A 13,820-nucleotide genomic window follows, 5' to 3' on the forward strand; every position below is an offset into this window, starting at 1 on the left:
TGCTGGTGCTTGCAGGACCCTCCCTGTCGCTCAGTTACGACGCCTGGATGGCAGGTGTGACCAGAGGGGTGGGAAGGGCAGTTTTTCACCCAGGGATCAGATTTTTGATCTGACGCTGGCCGTGGTAATGATTCTTCAGGAACATAACCTGTTCTTGCCAAGTGAGCTTACAAAGGGAGTCTGTTTTCACCAGCATCCAAACTGGTGTGTATACGTGTATATTTATACATCTATATTAAAAACACACATATAAAGGTTTTGCTTTGAAATAATTAACTACATTTTTTAAATGAGAAAAGAAAAGCTTAAAAATAGCCCACATCCCAGTGCCATCTTTTTGTAGCAATTTTTTTCCCTACGCAGTGCCTTTTTTTACTTGGTGGTAATCATAGTAAAGTGAAAGTCGCTCAGTCATGTCCGACTCTTTGCCACCCCATAGACTATATAGTCCATGGCATTCTCCAGGCCACAATACTGGGGTGTATAGCCTTTCCCTTCTCCAGGGGATCTTCCCAACCCAAGGGTCAAACCCAGATCTCCCGCATTGCAGGCGGATCCTTTACCAGCTGAGCCACAACGGAAGCCTGAGAATACTGGGGGCGTTAGCCTTTCCCTTCTCCAGCAGATCTTCCCGACCCAGGAATCGAACTGGGGTCTCCTGCAGTGGTAATCATAGTAGCTGTGTAATAGGAATCTTTTAGCCCTTGGCGGTTATAACTAGCATTTCCCACATTGCTGTGTGGCCTGCATGATGGCCACGTGCTATGTCACCATGAGGCTCATATGAGCAGTCCTCTGGGTGGACGTTAGGATTCTCCCACACCCAGTTGAGTGAGGTCAGACTTGCTGGCCGTGCCCCTCACTGCTGTTTTTGCTCCTGAGTTGTGAGACCAGATACCTGTTAGCTTTGCCCAATGATGGCTACACCATGTAGGGGCAAGTCAGGTCACTCCACATTCCCTCATGGACAGGGCCCTCACCTGGTGGAAATGCACAGAGAATGTGGGGGCTGGGCAGTTGGTCTTAGGCAGCCCACCTGGCTCAGCCTGGGTGGTCACCCACAGTCCACCTCCCCTCTCCAGGCGGATACCAACAGTGACCGGCTCTTCACTGTGAACGATGTCAAAGTCGGGGGCTCCAAGTACGGCATCATCAGCCTGCATGGCCTGAAGACCCCCACCTTCAGGGTGCACATGCACGAAAACCTCTATTTCACCAACCGGAAGGTACGCTGCCCTGCGCTGTAGCCTTGGCAGCCGCTTTGCCTTTGGATCCAGGGCACTGCGGCAGTTAGCCACACTCAGAAGAGAGGAGAGGGCTTGGTGAAGGAAGCAGGGCTCTGTTACCTCATTTTCACAAGGGAAAACGTTGCGTTTTAGCTCCTGGGAGGTGCCCCATGGTGGGCAGAGTGTCCTCCCACTGCGTCTTTCCATGTTCCATCTCCCAGCCAATCTAGCCAGCACTGAAATTTACATAAATGTAAGAGGCTTGCTTGCTGACTAGGGGGCAGCCTTTACATTGATTTGGGGTGATGGCATCTGTAAGAAGCTATGATTTCCTCTTCGGTTGAGACCTAGGCCACAAGACACAGGTTGAAAATGGTTTCTGGGTTAAGTGAGATCTGTTGCAGAGAATCCATGCCCTCCCTGGAGGGGATACCAGATGCCTCATTATGAGGCCCCCGTGCTGATGATGAAGGACCCTGGTCCAGGAGTTGCTTCCTCCCCTTGCCCTCAAGGTTCTACGTGGCGGGCAGGGAGCTTCCTTGTCCTCAGAAGCTCGTTCCAGCCCCTGTTCAAGGAGTGAGACCTGAGGAAAGCAGTCACGTGGCTGTGTTCTGTAAGAAAGCGTCTGTTTCTAAGTTGGCGGTCAGACCAGTCTTCCCATCTCCCCCTGTGTGTTTCCTCACCAGGTGAACGCCATGTGCTGGGCCTCGCTGAATCACCTGGATTCCCACGTTCTGTATCTTTGGGCAGTGAAGAGGTTTGGTGGGCAGGCTGCACACTGGTGTAGACCTGGGCACCTGTGGGGTTTGTGAGACTGTGTCTTGGTGTCTTAGTGTCCAGAGGTCTGGGCCATTCTGCAGGCATGTCTCCCCTGGAGGAAAGAGCGGCGCACCCGCTAGAAAACAGGGATCCCCATGGAGCACAGAGAAGTAGCTGAAGCGCTGGAACTGTGCTGATGGCACCTGTATCAGACAGAGTTCGGGGCTCGAGAGTCAGTGCTGTAGCAGAGGAACCGAGCACAAAGAAACAGTAAAGCCTTGGAAAGGGACCCCAGGTCCTCCTGAGACAGAGGGAAGAGGGGGAACTGTGCAGGCGGCGGGGAGGCTGACAGCACACCAGAGAGGATGTTTCTTGGACATGGACTGGGGCTGTGGGCTCTGGGCCTAGATTGCTGCCCTCTGATGGCCTTCTTCAGAGCACTCTTCATTCTAGTCTCCATCTTCCCTTCCCAGATTGTAGGGGATTCTTTTTTAAGGGGGGAGTTTTTTGTTGTTGTTTTTTTTAATTTGTTCCACAACACTCTGTTTCAAAGGGTTTTATTAGGATCTGATTATAAATTTTATGTAAGACAAACTGTGTGTTCGGTAAGTAAAAAGTTTTAGGTGGCTTTTGTTTGGTGGGGTTTGTGTAGTGATAGGACCACCTGTTACTGTCTTGATCTTACCATAGGGCAGGAGAGATCAAGGCTTTAAAAAGGCAAAACAAGAACCTCATTCCCGTTTCTGATCTTCAGAAAATATGGCATTTTTCGATGCTTCTCTTTGTGACGATAAAAATTCATTTACAGGCCTACCTCAGAGAGAGTGTAGGTTCAGTTCCAGACAAGTGCAACAAAGAGAATATCATAATAAAGCAAGTCACATGAATTTTTTGGTTTCCCAGTACACATAAAAGTTGTTTACACTATCCTATTAGAGTGTGCAGCAGCATTATATTTGAGCAACAACGTACACACCTTTACTTACAAATACTGTTAAAAGTGCTAATCATCACCTGAGTTTGACTTGTTGAAGACAAGTCAATCTTTTTGCAATAGACATGAAAGATCGTTGATCACAGATTACTATAACAGAAAATAGTAATGAAAAATTTTGAAATATTGTGAGAATTACCAAAATGTGACACAGAAACACAAAATGAACAGATGCCCCTGGGAAAATAGCAACAGTAGCGGACTTGCTCAACATCAGGTTGCTACAGATCTTCAGTTTTTGTAAAGCAAAGCATTGTAAAACAAAGTATGCCTGTAATGGGGTTTAATGACAGGTCTATTGCTGTTTGATGAGCAGCTTGCCCTCTGGTGGTCATTTCAGGTAATCAGGCTTTTACACACCTGCTGCTTTTAGTGAAGGCCTTGAACTTTCTCCCTTTACAAAAATGACACCTGGTTCAGACCAGCCATCTGCTCTTTTCTCTGGAGTGGCAGAAGGTTCGACTGAATTTTTTCTACACTTAACTAGTTTCTTCACTGACCTGTGGCCTATTAAAGGATTAGATCTTTGATACTGGCCCTTGCAAGTACCGTGCAGAGCTTGAGTGTAACCTGGGTTTCAGCCATAATAACATGGGTAAGGACTTTCTCCCATCCTTGCCCTACAAACCTAAAAGGAAAAGAGATTTATTTAAGAAAGAATTGAGCTGCCCAGACACAGGGTTCTCATGTATAGTTTCAACAGCCTCTGTACTAGAGATACTTAACATGAGGCTTACCACCCAAGGCAACATGATACCATACATACGTCACACATGCAGGTGGTCAAGACTGTTGCCTGCTTGCACAGATGTACGTTTTTCAATGAAGTGTGTATATTCATCCCATCATTTATTGAGCATCTGCAATCCCTGTGGAAGGCTGGAACTGGGCACCTCAACAGGTGATCGAGTCTGCATTGATGGCCGTGGGGCAGTTGTAGAGTACAGGAATTGGGTGGACCTTCTGGAGGTGACTCCCACATGGGAAGGAGGGGACAGAGTGCCCATTAGAAGGAAGAGTGAGAAGCGAGCTTGGCACATTGGGCAGCAGTAAGTGGCTTGGTAGCCATGATGTTTTTGGCTAGGTAGGACCTTGCCAAACCAAATCCTCAGGGCTGTGGGATGCCCCTTGAGAACGGTGGTCATGGATTCACTTCTTGTGGCAGTGAGGGTGGCTGACTGGTGAGGATGAGACATTGGATGGAAGGCTGCTGCAGGACCAAGAGTAGTGGAGAGTGAACTGATGAACAGGAGTGGAGGAGAGACAAGTTTAAGAGGCTTTAGAGCCTAGGCTGGGGTGTCTTAGTGATAGAAGGTCCAAGGATGGAACGCCGGGGGAGTGCTTATGGAGCCAAGGAGTGTCGTTAGAAACTGTGCTGCGTGGCTCAGGGCAGGACTGGAAGGCATTCATCGGGTTTAGGTATTAAGAGCTCACTGGAGACCTTGGTGGAGAACATTTCACTGAAAAGGTGAAGGTCTGACCTGGATTTCAGTGGGTTGAAGAGTAAAAAGGCGAGGAAGTAGGGAATAAACACAGGTTCCTGTTGAAACTCTGAAGGGAAAGGAACCAAATCAGAAGACGGTCCAGCAGAAAAGCAGGCAAAGGATGTAAAGTGGCAGCTCAGAGAACGGGAAACCTGATGACTATCAGCTGTAGTCAGAGATGCAAATTAAAAGATAATTTATACCCACTCAGATAAACGCAGTTTTTAAGGTCTGATAGTGCCAAGTTTTGGTGTAGGAGGAGAATGGGGGAAACTGCTAGAAGATGCCAGTTTCCTATTTAGTAAGGGTGAATGTATTACGGAACTCCTGTTTTAAATGTTTGTGTATGTATCACACGCTAGTGTAAAGTGAAGCCCTTATCACAGGTGTGAGAAACTTTTAAGAGAAGCATCCCATACATGGGAGTGGAAGACAGAGGAAAAAAGGATGCGGGTTGGGGGCAAAACCCACTTCATTGCCCAGCAGCAGGATCCCAGATAAATAAATTGTGGTCTGTTCATACAAAGGAGTGCTCTATGGTGCAGGTGGTTGAACCAGAGCTGCAAACACAACCGCAATTACATCTCAGAGACAATGTACATTGAACAGTTGTAGAAGATTGTGTGTGATGCCGTCTACATGTATTTTAAAATCAAATGCTTCTTTACATTGCTTATGGACAAATACTGTGTAGTATAAATGCTAAGGCCTAGAACTCAGACTTGTTTTAGAGTAGCAATTCTCTCTGTGTGGGGGAAGTTAAAAAGGGGCCTTTAAGTGTATCTGTGACATTTTTTTCCTTTTAAAATATCCAAACTAAATATGGAAAATGTGAGCCTGTTAAATGTGGATGATTTTTTTGAAGAGTGCTGATGCCCGTTCTCCTCCTGGAGGAGACTCGTTCTTGACTGTCCTTAACAGCTTTTCCAGGCTGTGCCTTATGGGAATTGCAGAGACTCCGGGCTGTGCCACCCTGCTCCCCACGTCGCTGTTTGTCAGTAATCATGCAGGTACTGATGGATAAGGAGGTGCTGGGGGACATCTTTGTCCTCTGCCTCCCAGGAGCTGCAGCCAGCAGCAGCATAAGCTCTGTGGTGATGGCTTGGACAAGATGGGTGGGGACCACAGGCTAGTGAGTCTTAAGTGGGAGCTTGCAGGGTGGGGACGGTCTGCAGAGCACCTGGGAGGATTCCTTAAACTCCACCCAGGATTTGTACTGGAAGCATGTACATCTTCACTTATCCCCTCCTTTTAGGTCTTTTCAGCAGCCAGAACAGTTAAAAGCATGTATAACCAACATAGGAGATGAAAATATTTATTTAGGTTGCCTATATACAGATGACCAAGAGAGCATCTGTTAAGCTCCTACTGTATGGAAGGTGCTGTGAGGGATACTTAGATTCTGTATGGCTGAAGGCAGCCTGATGGCCTGGCAGCATTCTGGATATGAAGTTTTCAGTTTCAGAGAATTAGGATCAGAGACAAGGATCAGGCCTCTCAGGTAGACCTGGCATGAATCCCAGCTCTGCCCCTAACCATCTTGAAGAGATTGCTTAACCTCTGGAAAGTAAATATCTGCCCCCTCGGGTTACATGGAAGATTAAGTGATTTAATGCACACTTAGCCTTGTGCCTAGCATTTCATCATACAGCCAGTTTGTGAAGCAGGAGGATGTAGTATCACCATTTTACAGATGAGGAAACTGAGGCAAAAAGAGGTTCAGAATTTGCCTTACAAAACCAAGAGAGGCTCTTAGAAGTCAGGATAGTGGTTTCCTTTAGGGAGGAGTGAGGAGGGTAGTAATTGGGAAGAAACATGAAGGGTATCAGTGTACTAGAATGTTCTATCAACCTGGGTGGCGGTTATATAGCTCTACTTACTTTGAGAAAACTCATTAAGGGATATAGTATGGTTTGTGCCCTTAATGTATGTTTTATCAATTTTAAAAATGAACAGAAGGTTTGCTTAAGATTGCACAGCTAGACTTGAAACACTGCTGCTGTTCCCTCAGCAGGAGACCGGCCTGGCATGCTCTGCAGTTTCCGGATCCCCGGGGCCTGGTCCTGTGCGTGGTCCCTGAACATCCAGGCAAACAACTGCTTTAGTACAGGTGAGCCACCCAGCTGCCCAGGGTGAGGGAGGACCCAGACCCGAAATGCCGGCCCACAGTTCCCTCTCCCTGGACCGAGAGGGACGTTGTCCGCCATGTCTCCATCTCCGTCTCTGTCAGGCTTGTCTCGGCGAGTCCTGGTGACCAGCGTGGTGACGGGACACCGGCAGTCGTTTGGAACCAGCAGCGACGTCTTGACCCAGCAGTTTGCCGTCACGGTTGGTTGCACTGGGGACGGCCTAACTCAGAGTTTCCCAAAAGGGGACCTTGTGCTGGGTTGGAATAGGATTCCCTTGTGTGCAATCTAGTCCTCCTCTCATTTGCAGGGAAAAAGAGGGCATCCAAAGTGATTCATGGGTGAATAAGTCAGTGCTGGATGAGATTTGGCCGATCTAGAAAGGCCTGGCTCAGCTGGCTTTCAGCAGCTTCCTAAAGTTTCAATGAAGTGTTAGTTCTTGAGTACTTAGATTAGCCAGCAAGACCATAAAAAAATTTTAATGTATAAATTATGTCCCAGTTAGTAACAGTTTTATATGCAGTTGTCAAGCTACCCATGAAATTTAAAAATCAAAATTCTGGTCCTTACTACATTTCAAAGACTTGACCTGTAGAAAATGCCACCTTTCTTTCAAAGCGTGGAAGAGATATGCCGACCTGCTTTTGGCAATAAGCACAGAACTCCTCATTCCGGTTTCTTCAGCCATCTTCCCATGCTATTTGGGACCCGTGTCTTCCCTCGATTTCTAGTCTGTTTTACTCCACTCTCATCACCTACTTCCTAACTCACAACCTGGGCGGGAACGGGACACCCTCACTTCACGGGAGGGGAGGGGTTCAGGGTGAGGCCTTAGGGGCCCGTCGCAGCCAGCGGGGAGGACACTGGAGGGACACATGGTGTCCAGTTCTTGACCTTTGATAAGAAGCCCTTCCGTCTCCACTGAAGCTCGAACCCTAACCAGGCTGCCTCTACCTATCCCTCTGATCCAGAGAAGGGAGGCAGGGGGCTGTGTTCTGGGGGACTCAGCCTTCGCAGCCGTGGAGGGAGGTACCAAGCAGTCCTTCTCTCCACAGGCTCCTTTGCTATTTAACGGCTGTCGTTCTGGCGAAATCTTTGCCATTGATCTACGTTGTCAAAATCAGGGCAAGGGCTGGAAGGCCACCCGCCTGTTCCATGACTCTGCAGTGACCTCTGTGCAGATCCTCCAAGAAGAACAGTGCCTGATGGCATCTGACATGGCCGGAACGGTATGGGTACCACTGACTCTGCAGCTGCGGGAGCCGCTCTGGGCCAGGGGAGGGGCTTGGCAGGAGAGACTCCTGTGTCGGACCGTGGCAGGGGAGAGGCATGGAGACCAAGTGAGGTGCCAGGTGTGCAGGGCAGCTGCTTTGCCACCCACTCGGAGCCCCGTCTGGTCTAAAGGGATGGGTCACTGGTCCTGGTGCCTCTGATGGGTTCTCAGACTCAGACCAGGCATTTTCTCACTTGAGGTGGTCTTTGGAGACCACCTCGTCCCCGCTGGCTTTCACGCCTGGGGCTCACCAGGACCTGCTCATGGACCCTTCCTGACAGCCTCTGTGCTTCTTCCCACAGATCAAGCTGTGGGACCTGAGGACCACCAAGTGCATCAGGCAGTATGCAGGGCACGTGAACGAGTATGCCCACCTGCCCCTGCATGTGCACGAAGAGGAAGGAATCCTGGTGGCAGGTAGCTGGGGATGAGGCGCTCCGTCCCACTGACCCTGACCCTGAGGACCCCCAGCAGCTGAAGCAGAGAAGACATGACTCTGTGACAAGCTGAATAAAGGGGGTTTGGACAGTTGGGTCTGGGAGTCAAGATGGGGTGCAAAGTTGGCCATCAGTGAGCAACAGTTTAACCCCCAGCATGTGGATAGCCCTTTGTCTCCACGTCCCTGGGCAGACATCACTTCAGTTACAGGCCAGTGAGGAGCAATAAAACGCAGCAACGTAGGAGACCTGGGTGTGCGGGTTAAGTCTGCTCACCAGGTCCACATTCAGGGCGGCCGTCCTGTCGAAAAGCTTGAGCTCCCTGTTCTTTGTACTCACGTTTCTACCAGAGGATGCTGAGAAAAGAGATGAAGGTCATTGTAAAGGAACCAATGCCCGGTCCCTTTACCACCACCGCTGTGATCCCATGATGTGTAGAACAGAAGCAGAGCTTTCGAGCACCAAACCCCCTTGAAAGGAGTTACAAGTTGATCACAGATTATATTATATAATTATTTGGCAGTTTCACAAGGCAGTAGGCCCTTGGCATTAAGAGGTATGTTCTCAGTCTTCACAGATCTCAAATTTTCTAATATTCCTACAGAAAGTACTTCTCTGCTGTGAAATTTTTTGTGGCTGAGAAGCATCACTTCGCTAGAACTCAGAATTTTTTACGACTCTTACCACACCACCAGCAGTTAGCTTCCTTAAGTCTGTCTTCCACAAGTTTTCACCACAGAAGAGTTTCTGTGTTCTGGACGATAGAAAAGATATGAGCCTTGCTGAGAAGCAGGTGTAGGGAGTGGGCTGGCTGCAGTAATCCTTGAACTGCACAGCCCGAACTGACCCACCCCTAAGGTCAGAGAGTCAGCTCGGATGCTCAGAAGCACACACTGAAATCCGTGACGCCTAAGGTCTGCCCTTTTCCCCCACTAGCATATATTGGCTGTCGGAGCTGCTGTAATCAGTGGTGTCTGGTGTCTCTTTCCTCTGACCTATGAACACTGAAGACTGTAAAGTCTTATGAACTGAATCATTAAAGCAGAAAATGTTTTGGAGGGAGTTATCACCCAATTTGCCCGGGGATGTAATGAAATTAAAGAGATCGTCCTGGTTACTGTCTCATAAAAAGGAAATGAGCTGCATGCCATCTAGAACAGGTGGGCTGAGCTCCCTCTTGAACAGCCCTTGTCACCAAGAGAAACAGAATGGGCCACCCAATAGCCAAGATGCCCCATGAACCACCCAGGGTGTCACAGCCAGCCTTTGTGTCTTGTCCCTTTGAACACCAGCGACTCGTGATCCTGGAGCACCAGGGCAACCTGTAACTTTCATTTTCAAAAGGGACATCTTATCTGTAGAGACAGTTTCCGTTGTGAGTTTGCTTGGCTCACGTGGAATCACCTTTAGCCCTTAGGAATCGTGGAAGCTGGGGCCACAGTTCCCGCCCCCCGCCCTGGTCCTGTGCTTTCTCACTAACCTGCCGCACGTCTTCCTTCTTTCTTAGTGGGCCAGGACTGCTACACGAGAATCTGGAGCCTCCACGATGGCCAACTACTCAGAACCATACCCTCCCCATACCCCACCTCCAAGGCCGACATTCCCAGCGTGGCCTTCTCTTCTCGGCTTGGGGGCTCCCAGGGAGCGCCAGGGCTGCTCATGGCCGTCCGGCAGGACCTTTACTGCTTCTCCTACAGCTAACTCTGCGGGGTGCGGCCTGGAGGGATGTGAATGTTACTCAAGGGAGCTACGGTAGCTGTATTTTTGCCACAATTGCTGTTTCCAGTGAGGGCATTTTAAGTGGGTCGTCTGTGTGCACATGTACCATCCATCCAGCTGCGGAGGAAGAGGTGCTGTGTTTTATGTGGAGATACTTCAGTAAAGTGATTTCGATTAAGTTGTGAGCCTTGAAAGTCCTTTTCATAAAAGGTGCCTATTTCTTGCTGAATTCCTTAGGATCTCCGCCCCCCTCTTTTTTTAACAAAAAATAATTTTCTAAAGGCTGAAGATAGACAGTAACTAAAGCTGCTTTTTTCGCCAAAAACCCTTTCAAGAAGCCTGATGAGACTGTTAGTAGTCAGTGCCTGGGTCCCAGAAAGACATCCTTGAGAAAGCCAGGTGGAGAAGAAGGGGAAGCCATTTCTCTGAGTCTCTAGAAGATTTTTAAGGCTGAGTTGGTCATCATTAAATTAGCCTTCTCAAACTCACTCAACACCAGTGTCAGATCTCTGGGATTCTTATTTATTACCATTCTTTGGCTTTCAAAGGAAAGATGGATCCTTTCAGATGCTAGGCAGGCCTTAGCGTGCATTTCTTGAAGCACCTTCCAGAATGTTAGATACAGCAGCAGCTCCTGTATTTATCGTGGTGACTTGAACATCCATTCAAGGACCCCAATTCAAAGAAAACGGGCTTTGCCTTTTTGTAATCAAAGAGAAGCGGTCTGTGAGATGTTTATACAGAGTATTAATATATAAAGAGCCTGTCTTTCTACCAAATAAACCACAACATGGTGTGTTGCTTCTGTTCACGATTTAGAACCTCGTGATGCTTGGCTGCTGTAGCGTCAAACCAGCTACGGCAACACCTGCTCAGATCTTGGGGGAGGGAACAAAGGGTGGAGCCTGAGGCCAGCTTTCCTGGCTTTGCTGCAAAGCTTTCAGCAGGGTCCCTGGTCTGGGTTGGGTTCAGCCAATCGAACCTAACAGCAGGAAAGCAGAGGGCAGGAGCTTGAGGGGAGAGTGTTAGTTTCTGGCTCCCCTCCTGTTGGGGTTTGGAGGGCTGTGGCTGTTTCCCTCCACCCCAGGTTACAGCTTCTGCTGGAACACAGCTCTCTGGATTCCAGGAACTTCTCTCCATTTGTCCCTTCAGACCTGCAGCTGGTAATTGCATCTCTCTGTTGCTAGTCCAATGTGCTTTACCAGTTAAAACACTCTAGAGTTACCCCCTTGAGTGTTACACATCTGTGTCCTGCCAGAACCCTCCTACAACTTAATGTACAGAGAAATCCAAAACTCGTATCAGAAAGGTCATCCAATAGATGAGCTGTATGTTATAATAAATGTTTTCAGAGCTTTAGGTTTTCTAAATGACTTTCCCCTATCTTAACCTGACTTGACCCTTAAAACAACCCATAAAGGAGGTAGGGCAGTAGTAATAATATAAAAGTTATCAGCATCCTTTTCTGGGCAGAGAAACTGACTACAGATCACAGACCTGGGAAGCAAGAGACCTGGACCTTGGCACCAGAAGAGGCCTTGTCCTCTACTTTCCACACTCCTCCAGGTGCTGACAGTACTTGGGTATCACACTGCTAGTGCTAAGGAGAAATCACAAAGCGGCTTGTGGCAATGCTAGCATTTCATATTTAATCACCAAGTAAATAAATTTTTCTGGCTCTGGCACTCAAAGGCTAAGAAGCTTGCCAATTACCAGAATTCTTAGGTGTTCAATCATTTAGACATTGCCCCTGTATCTCTGCAGCCCTGGTATGCTGACCTGCATGAGGAACCAGGAAATAGCCTTAGGATTGAAAGGTCCAGCTGACCAATCAATCAGCAGAATTTTTTGGATTGATTTTGGTGACATGCCCCAACCCGAAGAGCACAGACAAGCATAGGTGCTAAGATATGACCCTAATATCACTCGTACTTTCACCCCCCAGAAGTTCTAAGTTCTCACAAGTTTGTTGATAACATGATCTGCCTTCTCTGGAGAGTATCTTTGGTATTGCACCTCTAGTGCAGGGCTTTTGCCACAATTCTGTACTGCAGAGAAGCTGTGGCTACTGGGTCCACTTCTGAACAGTACACTGTCTCAGAGACAGGAGACAACGGACTACTCAAGTACCTGATCAGCTCTGAGATACAGCCAGTGGTTATACCTGCAATGCAAGAGACCCAGGAGATGGAGGTTCAATCTCCGGGCCACGAAGATCTCCTGGAGGAGGAAACGGCAACCCACTCCAATATTCCTGCCTGGAAAATCCCATGGACAGAGAGAGGAGCATGGTGGGCTGCAGTCCATGGAGTTGCAAAGAGTTGGACATGACTGAGCACATCACATTCCCAAACACCTTCCTAAGTCCTTGTCAACTGTGTCGTAGCCCAAGTTTCTTACTAGGCAAATACAGTTGTCAAAGAATTAGCTGTATGTTTGCCTTAGGCTTAAAAAAAAAAAAAAAAAAGGTGAGGACATAGTCAAAACTTCTTAATTTAGCAATCTGTTCTTATGTTTGGTTAGTGGTCACTGCTCCTAACATTTGGTCTAGATGATATGAAAAGTTAAACCTCACTGTGAAGTTGATAAAGCATTTTGGCACACTGGCTTGTTAAGTGTCCCAAAGACTTGAGTCCGTCATACGCTCGAGATATTTTTCACTTGCAGGCCTGTTAGGGTATTTTGCCCTGATCCTCCGGGTGACAATGAAAGGTCTAGAATGAACAAAGGGTGGCATCAGCACCAGTGTCCAATAAATCCTTTGCTGTTTGCTTGCTCGTGGCCTTCTTAACAGATGAGAACAGTAGCACAGACTGGTCACCAGAATTGCCCACAGATCAACACTCGGTGCCCCCAACAAGGTCACCACCCACTTACCTCTTACCTGTGAGCCCTCACTCTGTGCTGGTCTAAATGTTCCACGTAACCATCTCTGTAAACACCTGCAGGCTAAATTCCTCCATTCATGTTATGATGGTAGAATCCTCTGGGCCCACTCCTTGAAGTCTGCCTCTCCAGGCCACTGCCACGAGAAGGACGTTCCCCAAAGATCCCTGCACTCAATGGCTTCTTGTGTCTCGGGATAAAACGTGGCCTCGAGATGTGAACACACACGCCTTACCCTGTTGCCCCTTCTCTTGGGACATGTTTCACCCTCACCTGGGCATCTGTGCAAGCTGTCCTCCACTCCATTTCATCTGTAATCATCTAACTGTTGAGTCTGAGCTTCACAGAAACCTCCAGGGTGGTTAGTTTCCCCAGCACTTACCACATCTAGACACTGAGTGTTTTGCCACCATTATTCCCTTTTAATTCTTAGGACCCTATGAAGCAGGTGAAGATCACACCAATATACTGAGGGAAAAAAAACTGAAAAGAAAGCAGTTTGCCTAAGGTCTGCTAATGAGTGAGAGAGCTAACAAGTTCTCCTCAAGAAATCTATTCGAGACAGAATGGACTTTTTACTTTTGCCCTGGAAGTGTAAGATCTCCTTAAACCTAATTTTCCTGCAGGTGACTTCTGGACCCATCTCCCTGCTTGCTCCTACCACCCACCCACCTGCACTCTTGGCCTCATCTGAATTTAAGCAGCTGCCACAAAACCAAGATGAACACTGGGTGTGTAGGACAAAAAAAAAAAAAGAGAGAACTTTAGGTTATTTTGATACCGGGTTACCTTCTTCTCTCCTGGTCTGACTAGTATAAGAAAGTGAGTTCGGAAGACTTTTCTGTATCTTTCCTGTGTAGTCCAGCAGACACTATGCTCAGGGGTGGCCCCACACGACAGGCCAGGAGAACAGTTG

The 13,820-nt window shown here is 48.1% G+C and overlaps 1 protein-coding gene across 3 annotated transcripts in view; it reads left to right on the forward strand.

The window, feature by feature from the left end:
- Positions 1–10,196, forward strand: part of DCAF4 (DDB1 and CUL4 associated factor 4) — a 30,546-nt gene extending 20,350 nt beyond the window's left edge. For 2 of the 3 annotated variants that reach the window (XM_042252723.2, XM_015097163.3), the window contains exons 7-14: positions 1,083–1,226; positions 1,913–1,962; positions 5,394–5,473; positions 6,475–6,573; positions 6,694–6,791; positions 7,645–7,818; positions 8,165–8,279; positions 9,807–10,196. In XM_042252723.2, the coding sequence (XP_042108657.2) occupies positions 1,083–1,226; positions 1,913–1,962; positions 5,394–5,473; positions 6,475–6,573; positions 6,694–6,791; positions 7,645–7,818; positions 8,165–8,279; positions 9,807–10,000 (954 nt within the window). In that variant the 3' untranslated portion in view covers positions 10,001–10,196. The remainder of the gene's footprint in view (positions 1–1,082; positions 1,227–1,912; positions 1,963–5,393; positions 5,474–6,474; positions 6,574–6,693; positions 6,792–7,644; positions 7,819–8,164; positions 8,280–9,806) is intronic. The other variant, XM_015097164.3, reaches the window with a different exon arrangement.
- The last annotated feature ends 3,624 nt before the right edge of the window (positions 10,197–13,820 follow it).

This window comes from Ovis aries, chromosome 7, assembly GCF_016772045.2.
Source record: "Ovis aries strain OAR_USU_Benz2616 breed Rambouillet chromosome 7, ARS-UI_Ramb_v3.0, whole genome shotgun sequence".
NCBI classification, from domain to species: domain Eukaryota; kingdom Metazoa; phylum Chordata; class Mammalia; order Artiodactyla; family Bovidae; genus Ovis; species Ovis aries.